Raw genomic sequence first — 13,079 nt, forward strand, 5'->3', positions numbered from 1 at the left:
TAAATTGTTGGTAATTTCCACAAAATTCTTTAAAAATGAAATTTAACAGTTTATGAGGTGGTCTAATATGAACAATTGTTGCCCGTTTGAGTATTACATTTTACATAAGATCTGCTGATGCACTTTTGCCTTTTTCAATGAACGAATAGCCTTTCGTTAGTTGTAATTTCATCTGTTTGAACTACATCAAACAGTCTTTTTTAAATGAAAGTATTCTTTTACTATATTCATTTAGGAAAAGTCCATTTCAGTATAGATATGTTTTATTCAGATTTTCATCACAGTTGAATAAATTCATTTTGTGGCAAATTTTCTGTATTTTGATTACTTATTTAATTTATTCAAAAGATACCTAAAATCACTTGGATTCTTTTTTGCTTATATTACTGAATCGTTGTAAAATTTCTTTTTTTTAATATATATTTTTTCTCCTCTGCTTAACATAATCTTAGAACTACCTAAATGAATATAACTTTTTTCCTATATTCCCAATGTACATTAAACGGAAATTTGTTGACTAAATTTCCTTAGCCTTTACGAGCTTTGTCTCTACATGTACATTTTTTATTAAAACATTTTAACTTTGTATGTGTAATACCCTTCTGAAAGGGTGGATAATTTAAAGAAAGTTCGTATCGTGATTTTTTACCGCAGTGATTTATATACTTCGTGTTTATATACAGTGGACGGTCTGCATACATGTATTTCTAGGGCATATTTGATAGTGGGAGGATGAGCAGCGGGTACTTCATCCAAGCTTCCCTCCCAAAGACTACTGCCTCACATCCTCTTGACCACTGCTTCTCGACCCCTTTCATTTTACCCGGCCCGGTTATTCTTCGAATGCTAAATCATAATCCCCGTTTCTCATATTTTTATTCTCCGATCGCCGCGCCTGCAGCTACCGTTCTCAACCCCTTCAACCATCGATTTCCCGCCTCCTTACACCCTTGTCCACCTGCCCATAGCGGGAGGAATTCAGAGAAAATGATTAAAGTGAAGGTACCAGTATCGTATTGCATATCCCTGAGTGGGTGTACGTCAAAACATGGATGCTATAAAAATATAGTGCATTTTCTTTTTGCCTCTCTACAAACTAATATTTTGTCAAAAGATATGAACAATGACTTATAAAATAGAGCAAACATCACACTGTAAGATGAAGAACTTTTTTAAAAGAAAATCTAACATAATATCATAAAAATGTTCCACTGAAAAGGTTGGTTTGGTGAGTGCAAAACGAAAGTGAAAGTAGGGAAAATGGCTATTTATAGTTCGAGACTACTTTTCTGTCCGATCTTCGTGGACTCACCCTATTTTCTTTGCGGGAAATTATTTTTTCACATGTCCTTAGAAATGCTACATAAGTGAAAGTTTTATTGAATCAATTTACATATTTTTTAAAAAATCCTAAAAATATGCACTTCACTATAGAAGTCTATGGGAAAATTAATACGATACTGAGACCTAAAGAAGAGGAACAAGGGAGTGTAACAACAAAAAAATGAGAAATAAAACTCCCGCTCTTTTTCAGTTATTTCCCTTGACCGGAAGTTTCTGAAAATTCGTTCGAAACAGAAAGTACAACTAGTCTAGGTCAGTGGAATTTCATCTTTACACTTCCTTGTGAACATTCATTAATATATCTTCCTAAAAAAATTAATTTAAATGAACAAAGTGGACACATTTTGAATGAATCCATCACCAACCGTTGTTGTGATACAAAATTAGCAAAAGACAAGTAAGTTGGACTCCTTTTCGAGTCTGAAGCCCTTCATTGGCTTCAATGCTTCATGTCTTCGCAGACTAGAATATTTCACTGGACTCTGAGTCTGAAGCCCTTCAATGCTTCATGTCTTCGCAGGCTAGAATATTTCACTGGACTCTGAGTCTGAAGCCATTCAATGCTTCATGTCTCCCCAGGCTAGATTTCCATCCGTAACAAATTTTAGGGGACTTTGACATGTGGGCCTTTGCTAATTTCAAACCCTGGAATTACATGTTATAATTATATTGTCAAAATTGCATAAAGCTTACTCTAAGTAGAGCAAAATGTACAGGTCTAACACAAGTCCTTACAGTTCAAATGTATATGTGCAATTAACCAGCAGAGCTAAATAAGTTATCTAATGTAGCCCTCTGCAAAGTTTTATTGTCTTGCAAAGCATGCCCTGTTATATGTGCATGCTGTATCATGGGTAGATACTTAGCAAAATCACGTCATGGGATGATGTGATATGTCACTAGTGATATTCATCATTGTGATTGATTGTTGTTGGATTGTGACGTATTGTAAAAAAAATCTGATTGGTTGAAAGTGAGGTTGTGACGTTTCTTAAGTTGTTCTTTTGTAACAACTTGCAGGGATTGAATTTCAGGATTGTTTCCACTAGTTAAAAACTGAAAGTTCAGATATTCTTATTTTATTTTCAGAAGATGATTATACAAATGTAATTATCTGTTTTTCAAAGAGATACATGTACATTTATTTGTAAATCACAGATACTCCATTTTACCATTGTTTTACCATGGGCTGGTGATTATGTTGCATTGTTTTACCCGAAGTGATAGCGAGGGGTTAAATAGAGACGTAAATGGCCAGCCCGTTGTAAAACAATGCTAATAATGATAAAAAGAAGTTTACATGATTTATTTTGATTCTAATACACATTGCCCTAGTTTCTCCATATTTTTGAAAAGCCACAGCCTATGTGTTGCTCGGAATGTTGGTCATGTTTTTATCACTTTTTTACCATGGCTGTACTCTAAAGAGCTTTAATGCACATCATGTTAGAATAATTGTTTAGCTTTATGGCACAGATACATTGTAAGTATATGTATTGTCAATCTAATTTTTTTTTCATCTTGATGGTATATCCTGAGTTCTCTAAACAGTATTTCCCGTTTATCTCTGCTTTCAGGCTTTAAAGAATTCATGGACTTTTACAATGGATGCAGAAAAAGAATTAAACATGGTCAAAGTAATGCTGAGGTCGGTACTGATCTCGGCTAAAGGAGGTGTGCCAGCCCATGTCCTTCAGAGTGAGTAATAAGTAATTGCTAGAGAGCAATGCTAGAGACCAATTAGTAATTGATTAAATTTGTGTGTTTTGGATTTCCCTTAGTATAATTGCCTACTTGTATGTACTTCGTGTTTTTAGTCCCATTTTTTATTGTTTGCAACATAGTTTATAGTGGGTAATTCTTAAAGGAGACATGACACAAAAAAATTATTTTGTCAATTTTTGGTTTATTTGATTTATTACACCTAATATATATCATAAAAACGACCCTTGTAGTCACTTACATGTACATCATTTAATTGAAGATAAATTGATTCAAAGTTGACGATGACCCAATCCATATGAATTTTATTTAGCCATGTGGTTACATGACTCTGCTATGTCATTGGTTCTCAATTCATAGATCGATGGTTGAAATGCGTGGGGCTTCTGGCGGCAGTTTCACACAAAGATGTAAGTGTGAAATTGATTGGAAGTAATGAAGTCATAAACTAAAATAGCATTGTGTCGTCATGATTTACGATCAATTTCACACTTACAACTTTTTGTGAAACCGACGCCAGCACTTTTTAGGTGATTTTTACATTAATGTGAGTGGAAATATTGAAAGTTTTGGTTTGCCTGGGAATATACAAGTATACTCACAGTTGTAACAATTTAAACAACTTCAAGAGAAAAATGATAAACAATGACAGAAATATTTGACTTTTACATGTGTAAAGACTAGACTTCACAGAGAGACGACGCCACTTCTTTTCGAAGGTTACATGGAAATATTTCATTATATTCTGTCATGTTCAATTGAACTTTTTACATTAAGTAAATTAAATTCACATTCTAAGATTTAAACTGTTCTGATCTCAATCTTCAGTGAAAATATTGATTTCACCCCTTTTTACGGAACGTTACTCCTAACAAGTGTACCAATATCCCGCAAGTACAGCTATAGAATAATACGAACATGTTTATTTTTTATTGGATTTTGATAAGTTTATTTTAGAACCCATGAAAGTTTCTTGCTAAAGCTTCCTTGTGTTCCTTATCTGTTTTGCTAAAGTTAAATATTTTAACTGACCTATAAAAAAAATATTGTGTGTACCAGGAAAGCTTCCTTAAACTCACCTAGGATAGCCTATTATAAATTGTGTATTGTGTCAAATTCTCCATGTAATTTGTCTTATTTCAAAATTCATAAGACAAAAAAATGCAATTTTATTTCAATTATCGAAGTCATACACCTGCATCAACACCTGCGTCACGAGGCGCCAAACCATGTAAAGATAAAAGAAGCTACCCACGCTTTCTTTTGGCAATAATTAAGTTTACCAGGCTTGTTACTTGATATAACCCAACTACAAAGAAAGAATGATACACAGAGTGTGACCATTTTATTTGCACTCACCTGTACAAGTCCTGAAAATAGTGTGCAAAGTAGCGCTAACCTGATGAGAAAACGTTTGTTATACTCGTATCTAAACATACTCTAGTTTTATTAATGTAAACATTTAATAAATGAAATTTTTGTGTCATGTCTCCTTTAATATTTTTGTAACTACATTGTACATGTATAATATTTAATTAGTTTTCCCTATTACATGTACCATATACATGTACTACTAAGTTGGGTATTGTTGTAGCAGAAATTCTTTTTTTAACATAATCTGGAAGTTAGTTTATAAAACTCCAGGTGACTTTTAAAAATAAATTTTCAGAACCAGAATTGTCTTTGTGTGTCAGGCTTAAGTACAAGTACTATGTAGAGTCTGTCAGTTCCATATCTGTAAGCCCTCCCACGTTATGGAGACTCCCCATATAATCAATAGAAAATTCGTAGTCTCTCACATACAAATGTAAGATTTCTGGTAGGTTTTTGCTTAGAATGACTATATTTTCTGTAAAAAATAATAAATAATTGAATTTTTACATAAAAAATTGCTATTACATTAAAAATCTCCCACATGAGACACTGTCAATAGGGGAGATTCTCTCTTATGAACTGTTCTAAAGGTTAACAGGAATGTTCAATTTATCACACTTTAATCCTGAAAACATAAAATATCTGCCATACATGTAGGATATACAACTACAATCAGGCAATCATGGCTGAGGCACAATTGTTAGGGGTGATTTCTAATTGCTACTATTTAAAATATTTGTTTGTACACTTTGCTGTTTTTAGGAGACTACAGAGAAGCTACATTTGAATCCCTCCCATTCCAGAAATTTGGATTCCGAAACTTAGATGAATTCATAGAAAGTATTCCAGATGTGGTTCGAATTCAGAGGTACATGTAGCTACTTCTAACGTGTTATTAGTACTGGCCTGGGTGCCACAAAACTTCAAATATCTTAAGTATGGCAAACAACACTTTGAATTTTTTAGAGTAACAGGACTTTAGAAAAGGGCAAAGTTGGCATATGATGTACTGTAGTGCAGTTGGTTTTATACACCATTGATTATTAGCAGAATACACATTGCATCCATATATTGTAATTACCACTTTCTCATTGATGTTTATGTGACCATGCTAACAGTGGAAAATGCCCCTAAAAAATTCAAATCATTTTAATGTGAATTTCACCCGATTTCATGACAGTATTTTGTAAATTAATACATGTAAAACATTTTTGAATCAAAAAGTTCCCATTATTTTCACATGAAATTTTCACTTCAAAACTATAGTCAGTGAACCACAAATGAGAATCATGTAAATGTCTTTTGAATCTCACACAAGCTAGTTTAGTCTCTATATATATCTGGCTTCACAGTTTTGGTAAATATTTAAGGAATGTTTCTAGTTTTTTAACAGGTTATATGAAATAATGTCGTTTGCGGCAGCTAACACTTATAAGCCACAAAGCTGTTTATTAAATGTGTAAACTGGCCCAACCATGTTATTGAAAATTTAAAACCTTCCTTATAATGAATGACAGTGCAATTATTAGTAATTGATACATAATCAAAAAGTAATTTCCGTTAGCATTATTTGAATTACTGAGTTCAAATCAACATTAGTGACCTCATAGTTCCAAGCTAGGTTATACAAAAAAAACCTGGTTTGCTCAAATAAACCAACCAATCAGAAAGCTTGTTACAAATCAAATTAAATTATTACTTTATAGAACACCCACTGGAGAAGTATACCATGCAGTTGCTGATGAGTCAACTGCACATATATCAAAAATGGTTTCCAAGCAGAGAAGTACAAAGAAACAAAAGAGTTTAAAGGTTTGTAATTACATTTTTATCAGTGAAACAAGGCCTTATCATAAAAGGGACAACTCTCAGTTTCCAAGCTTGCCAAAAATAGGAGATTCATTGTCGCTAAAGATTTTTTTGATGCTCACCTGCCTCTGCTTCTAAGATGAAAACCTGTGCATGCCATTGGCATAACTGCTTCATTTTATTATACATTTGTGGTCAAGTAATGGTATGACATTGTTGACATCTGTATTGTTGTCCATAGACACTTGGTTTTTGTGCAAATAATTAGTTGGTTGATCTTTATAGAATTTTGCAAGGTTTCAAAATGAAGGTTTATGTTGTTTTATGAGGGTTATGGATCAAATAATTTAAATAATTGGAAATTAGGGGCTAAAAAGGGTAAAAAACAAGCATTTTGTACAATCAAAGTACTTGTCTTTAACTCTAGTATAAACATATGGATGTCTATAACATGGTTCCACACTACATTAATGATTACAGAAGCTAAAGCTATACATGGTGATGCATTAAGTTTAGTGGTTGGTAATTTTCATTTTTTAGGGTAACTATTGTCACAGTTTTGACGTAAGTAAGGGTTTTGAGTGTTAAAAAGCAATTACACTGCAGAACAACAGATAAGAATTGGTCAAATGAATTAAATCACCCTTCATTTCTAACTTATATTGGATGAAAGCATACAAAGTAATTTTCTAAACAAATTATCAATCCTCTGTTATGATATGAATTGAGTAATTGATCAGAATGCAGTCCATACAAGTTTTTCATGTTAAGACTTATGAAGCACATTGAAATGCTATAAAATGATCAGCTTTAAGTAAGAAAAACTGATTGAGTAGAGCCCTTTTACTAAATATATTGCTATTCTTTAAACCTTATCAGAAATTGCTTCTTTGAACAATGTTTTTTACCCTTCGACTTTTTCTAGATTGGGTTTCTATTTATTGCTGTTGGGTTTAAGACTCTTTCAATGATAATTGGGTTTCTGTCCATTTTAATTGTGTAATTACTCAATTACTCTCCTTATCTGGAGCTCTGACACTTGTACTTTCTTTATCACTTACTTGGCTATTTAAAGCAAAATTAGCAAAAAATGATACATTTTAAGTACCAGTCTATATAAAATTCAGACACTGCCCATAGTAAAGTGATTCATGGTATAGAAAAAATCCATGGATATGATGATGCTTTTTTTAGTCCAGATATGCTATATTTCCATGTGACAATAGTCCTTTCTGTAGTTAGATTTGTGCTTTTGAGAAAATTACACTTTAAATTCCCACTAAAGTCAATCAAATCAAACCAAATCAAGAACGATAACTCTTGCAAAGTGCTAATTTCATGTACAATCTATATAAATTTTATCTTAAAAGCACAACCCCCAAATGAAAAACTAAGGCTGGTTATGTCATCTATAAGGGTTGCTGAACAAGAAATCATGGTGAATTCGGTGGGTTTTTGACATGCATGAATCACCTCCTGTCTGATTTTTATAAAGACTGCTACTTAAGTACATGTAGTTAATTCTTAGAAGAAATAATTGTAAATCTCATGTCTCACTGTAAGATATGAATAGCAGCCATATTGAAGGAGATAACTATTATATCTAACTACAGCCGGCACGACGAAGACCTGCTCCACGAGCAGCACCATTCCATTCACCATGGACAGCTGCGCAACATATCTTCCTACAGTCCTTGAAACCCTGGCCTGGGAAGAGACCACCAAAAGCTACAAGTAGGTCACATTCCAAGCCACAGCGCAGTTCTCTAACTATACAGGCTTTTGGTGGTCAGCGAAGGGTCAATATGCAGAGCACGGCTAAAGTGTTGTTGGAGACGCCCTCATCATGGAATCAGGTATGTCATGTGTATGTATTAGTGGTCAGTGTAGAGTAAATTTTCAGGGTCCAATTCAATGCTGTAAGAGATACCAAACTTTACAGAATCATATATGTTATAGTAGTGATGGAAAAGGCAATCTACATTTCCAAGCTTTAGTCATTAGTTATGTCTTTTGTGGTTAGTGAGTTGTGTAGAATGTTATTCACTATGTTAACATTTGATAGCATATTGGAATTCCCTTGTCCATTTATCACACCGTCTGTTCTTCCAGAACTCTGTCTCATATTTCTCACCTTTGAGACCAGTGATCGATTTCACAAAAAAATCTTAAGTGTAAAATAAGGTGGAAGTTATGATTTCACAATACTATTTTCTATAATGAGGTCATGACTTATGAATGATAATGTCATGGTTTCCCACAAATATAATTATGACCTTATAATGCTATGTCACAGGTTGCCTATAACACTGCCAAACATTGTCTATGACATCATGGATTTTTTCTTCACTTGTGATCATTTAGCTATTTCATATATTTTGTATGTAGCAGTCATCAGCAGGCAGTAAATATGAAGTTCCACCAAGATTCAGAAAACAGCAGACTGGTGTTGGGCTGCCTTCCACTCCAAGTCCTATACAAGCTGGGAAAAAGGGTAGGCCATTAAGATATAAGGGTTTGTTGTTTAGGTTGGATTTTTGTGAGATAATAATTTGACTGAGAGTTATATAAGTGGTACATGTATCATCTTTGTTATATCATTTAAAAGTATTTGATATATTTTTGTATGACATTAAAACCTGCTTGAATAACCTTTATATACATGTATATAATGCTAATGTACATGTATAGCATATTTTTGGGTTAAAAAACTAAACTAAAGAAGTATGGGAAAATATTACACAGTGTCAGAATACTAAAATTTGTTCCCTGGTATGGAATAGTTTGATCCTGACACCATTTATATTTAAATGACACAGATTTTAGAAGCTGGACATTACTGCTCAACAGAAGCCAATGACATTGCACTAACATCGTTTGGCATTTGTTTTTTCAGCTTCTCCACCAAGATCATCCAAGACATCACCCCCATCAAACAAACCACAAAAGAAACAATACCATCAGACAAGAGTACATCCTGTAGATATGGCAAAAGGTAAATTTTACATTTCCTATCCTAAACCAAAGGGGTGAAGATGAACTAATTAATATAAGTTTTAGCATCCAACCATCCGAAGTTTCTCCTGATGGATGATTATAGACTTAGTTTATATAATATTAAGTATCCTTCCAGTAATATATTCCCCAGTCCAATTTAAATAGCTTTTCAGTTTTTTTCTAGATGTATTAATAATATTTGTGGCAAAAAAGACCAAATTGAGAAATATGATGTGCCAGCCATTGCCTGATTCTTACACAGAGTGGTATTAAACTTCCTATTACTTGAAGTACATATGATTTATGTTTATTTCAGTGACTGATGGGAAACAATATTACGATGCCTTAATAGAATACTGTAAAGCTAACAGCATACAAGACTTGAGGTTTGGCACCGTACCGAGTCGTATCGGCCAGGTCTATTGCTATACAAGTTCTACAACAATCAATAATAGAGTATATGGAAGTGGGGGTAGGTTAGACTTAAAGTTTTGTTTTCTATGATAACTTAAACATGATAATTGGTTCTGGTTTTTTTTTAATTTGAAAATTTTCTGTTATTGTTTTCTACAACTGTTATGATTCAAATGCAACTTCAATTAAAAGTGTCATTATTATGACATGTTTTTACGGAGAAAATAATACTTCACTTGAAATTCATTTGATTTGAGCCTCATATGAAATTTGTGAAAATCATGTGAAATGCATTCAACATGATTTCATGCAAAATTCATTTAATTAGATTTTCATTTGAATATTTTAAGTATAAATTATTTCTGTCAGAAAAAGAGTCCTGCTAAAAAAATCTAAATTTGAAGAAATTCACTGGTACAATATTAGATGCACTGATTTAAAAAAAAAAATACATATAAGGCAGCAGTTATTTTCTGTGACTTAAATTAGGTGTACCTTGTTTACACAATGCAAGCCAATACAATGTTGTATCTAAATGATAAGGCCAAATAAAAATGTCTGTTTCCTGCTATACTAGTTTTTGGTGCCTACTCTAAACATTTTATAATCATTTTGACTCAACCACTGTTGAAAGTCTAGATTGTTTCCCAACTGGGTTGGTGTAAATTGATTTAAATTGAAAAAAATAGAATAATTTCCCATCCTTCATGATACCTACCCTATATTTTCTGCTGGTGGCAGGAAACTAGAATATTATATTTTTGGCCTGACAGTATTGAGTTATTTAAAATCTTTTCAAAAATCATGGATTTTAAAGTTTGTTCTGTTGATTGTGACTTAGAAAGGAATGGATGTATTTAGCATTTTAAAAGGGCCTTTTTTTTTTGAAACTATTCAGAAAATGTGAACAATAATTTGTAATTAGTGGATCTATATAAAAACAGGTTATTATACCCTAAATAATAAATTTAAGAAATATTGCATTCTGTTGATTATTGGAAAAATTAATTTGAAATAAGGACCATTTTGAAAACTTGCAGAATGTATTTTCAAATGATTGAACAAGATTGTTCTTTCTATAAAAGTATTACAATTATACTTATGTGTAAAATTATGCTGTCCTAAAAGCAAATGCATCCATTTCAGTATTTATGGTGAACTTTAATAGATTATTGACTTTGTATATTTGGTATTTTGACAAAAGATAATAAAGATTCCTAATCTATCAAATCCCTGATGGTTTGTTAACTTTTTACAGATTTGTTTGGCTCCAGTGTGGAGGCGGAATTTGCTGCTTGTCGTACCGCCTGTCAGGAATTAGGATTGTTAGATGGTAAGGATGATGTACTGTTATATTTTTAGTTTTTGTTAAAGGTTACATTGAATGAAAATAGGGTAGGTAAAATTATTTAATTTTTTTTTAAAGTTATTTTATATAGACAGTTAAGCGAGGATTTGTTTACATTGTTTTAGTATTAAACTAAAAATGTTGTTTAGTGACATTTCATCAAAACTTACCAATAAAATATGCTAGGGTAGTTAGGGTAACCTTAAATAGACAAGATGTTTTCTCTGCAGGCCTTAGTGTTTCTGTACTGTGTTTCTTTTTTCTTGATTTTACAATATGAAGACTAAATAATGACTAATGTTGAAAATGTCATAATGGAAAACGAAGTTTGATTTGCAATTCGTGCATATGTTGCCTGGAAACTGGAGAGGAAAAGGCAGATAAATTATTGGAAAATAACTCATATTATGAGTCATTTGTGTGTATGATGTCTATATTTGTATTTGCATACAAATTCTTCTTTCAAAACTAACACTCTGACATAATTGTGACCAAACAACTTGTTAATCTGTATGTGAGTACCAGTATTATTTATCTTTATAAGTAGTAGTCTTTAAAAGAATCATCCGAATTCTTTAACATTTGATAAATCCCAAAAATTGTTTCACATTGTTATTTTTTTTATTTAGTTGTTTTATGGGTATATGTAATGAAATTTACAATTTTTCATTCCTTTTTCGTTGTTCTTAGGAGATAATTCACAAAAATTCCAATAGTTTCTATTGTATATCAGTGTCATTTATGGAGTTATTTCCCTTAATTTTGAATTATATTGAACATTCTTTATAATTTATATCTCCTAAGAGCAGGGGTTATATGAAAAGTCACATGTTAATTTCTGTTTATTATAACATTTTAAACAAAATATCAGAAATAAAAATATGTAGACTTTCCAACCATGAATCACATTTTGCATGATTCATATATGGAAAATTACACAACTTAAAGATCTTGAAATTAAACTGTTTGAGATACTTATTTTAATAAAACGAAAGTACAGGGATGTTTTTTTGTTTTTTTGTTTTTTCACTTTTTATGATTACAATTCTTTTTTTACTGTATATTTACTCCCAAATTTGCTAATTTCTGCTTTGTTGACAGTTTAAATCATCCCTGTGAGTAAATTTCTAAATTGTCTCAGAAAAGCTATGTAAACATGGACATTTTAGCATGGGGGATGTTTTTGCTGCATTTTTGGTAGCAAAATATCTACTTTGTAAATTCCCATGTGAAAATTTCCATGATAAATTTGTATAAGAGGATAAAATCTCTGACTGGTTGCCAAATTCACACCCACCCTAAATAATTTTAGTGACAAATTGTGAAATTAATGCCCTTCGAAAATGTCCACATTTACAATATTACGCTCTTCACAGCTTTTTTGTAATTTCAGAATCACCATCCTTTTCATCCAATCAGAATATATTAAGTGATAATCAATCAGGCAATCACCAACTGGTCAGGTCAAGGGTCAAGGAGGTAAGTCACTGAAAGTAAGAAGGGTGCCAATTAGTCAGGTCGCAGGTCAAGGAGGTAAGTCACTATAAACAAAGGGGTTAGGCCACCAACTGGTCAGATCATGGGTCAAGGAGGTAAGTCACCACATGTTTTTTTTTCTTAGATGATTGCTGTAGCATAAAACCTGGAATATTTAATTCATATCAGGTACTTAATGGTCAGTAGGTTATCAATGCAATCATGTCTATGATCACATCATCAAGATGCTTAGTTGACAGCTATGTCACCTGAGGGTATTTGTATATCTGGGAATAAAAATCTACGAGAAGTGTATACTTATTGAATAACTTCCTTGCTCTGTAGTCATAAGTTTGCCCCTTAAAGTTCCATACTTTGATGGCCAGGTATGGGTTTAATCCTACATATTGTTGAACAATTTGAAAGAACACCTTGACAGTTGATTGCACAAATTTTCACTTATGTTATTACCATTTCGATCCATTGGCATTTATAAGAATCTATCAGCCAAATATATAGTTGTGAATGAATGGTAGCATATGCCCGAAAATGTAATAGAAACTGATGAATCCTATCACCTTAACAAATTCAGTAT

The 13,079-nt window shown here is 32.3% G+C and overlaps 1 protein-coding gene across 2 annotated transcripts in view; it reads left to right on the plus strand.

The window, feature by feature from the left end:
* The first annotated feature begins 1,545 nt into the window (after positions 1-1,545).
* The window catches only part of LOC148598301 (tudor domain-containing protein 7A-like), a 55,517-nt gene continuing 43,983 nt past the window's right edge, over positions 1,546-13,079 (plus strand). The window contains exons 1-10 of one of the 2 annotated variants that reach the window (XM_088561993.1): positions 1,546-1,596; positions 2,922-3,042; positions 5,203-5,308; positions 6,147-6,252; positions 7,863-8,105; positions 8,638-8,743; positions 9,146-9,244; positions 9,563-9,718; positions 10,919-10,993; positions 12,402-12,487. In XM_088561993.1, coding sequence (XP_088418119.1) covers positions 2,949-3,042; positions 5,203-5,308; positions 6,147-6,252; positions 7,863-8,105; positions 8,638-8,743; positions 9,146-9,244; positions 9,563-9,718; positions 10,919-10,993; positions 12,402-12,487 — 1,071 coding nt within the window. In that variant the 5' untranslated portion in view covers positions 1,546-1,596; positions 2,922-2,948. Of the gene's footprint in view, positions 1,742-2,921; positions 3,043-5,202; positions 5,309-6,146; positions 6,253-7,862; positions 8,106-8,637; positions 8,744-9,145; positions 9,245-9,562; positions 9,719-10,918; positions 10,994-12,401; positions 12,488-13,079 lie in introns of both variants that reach the window. The other variant, XM_088561992.1, reaches the window with a different exon arrangement.

This window comes from Perna viridis, chromosome 14 (assembly GCF_037379345.1).
Source record: "Perna viridis isolate PV_CMFRI_1.1 ecotype Kerala chromosome 14, ASM3737934v1, whole genome shotgun sequence".
Classification (NCBI taxonomy): Eukaryota; Metazoa; Mollusca; class Bivalvia; order Mytilida; family Mytilidae; genus Perna; species Perna viridis.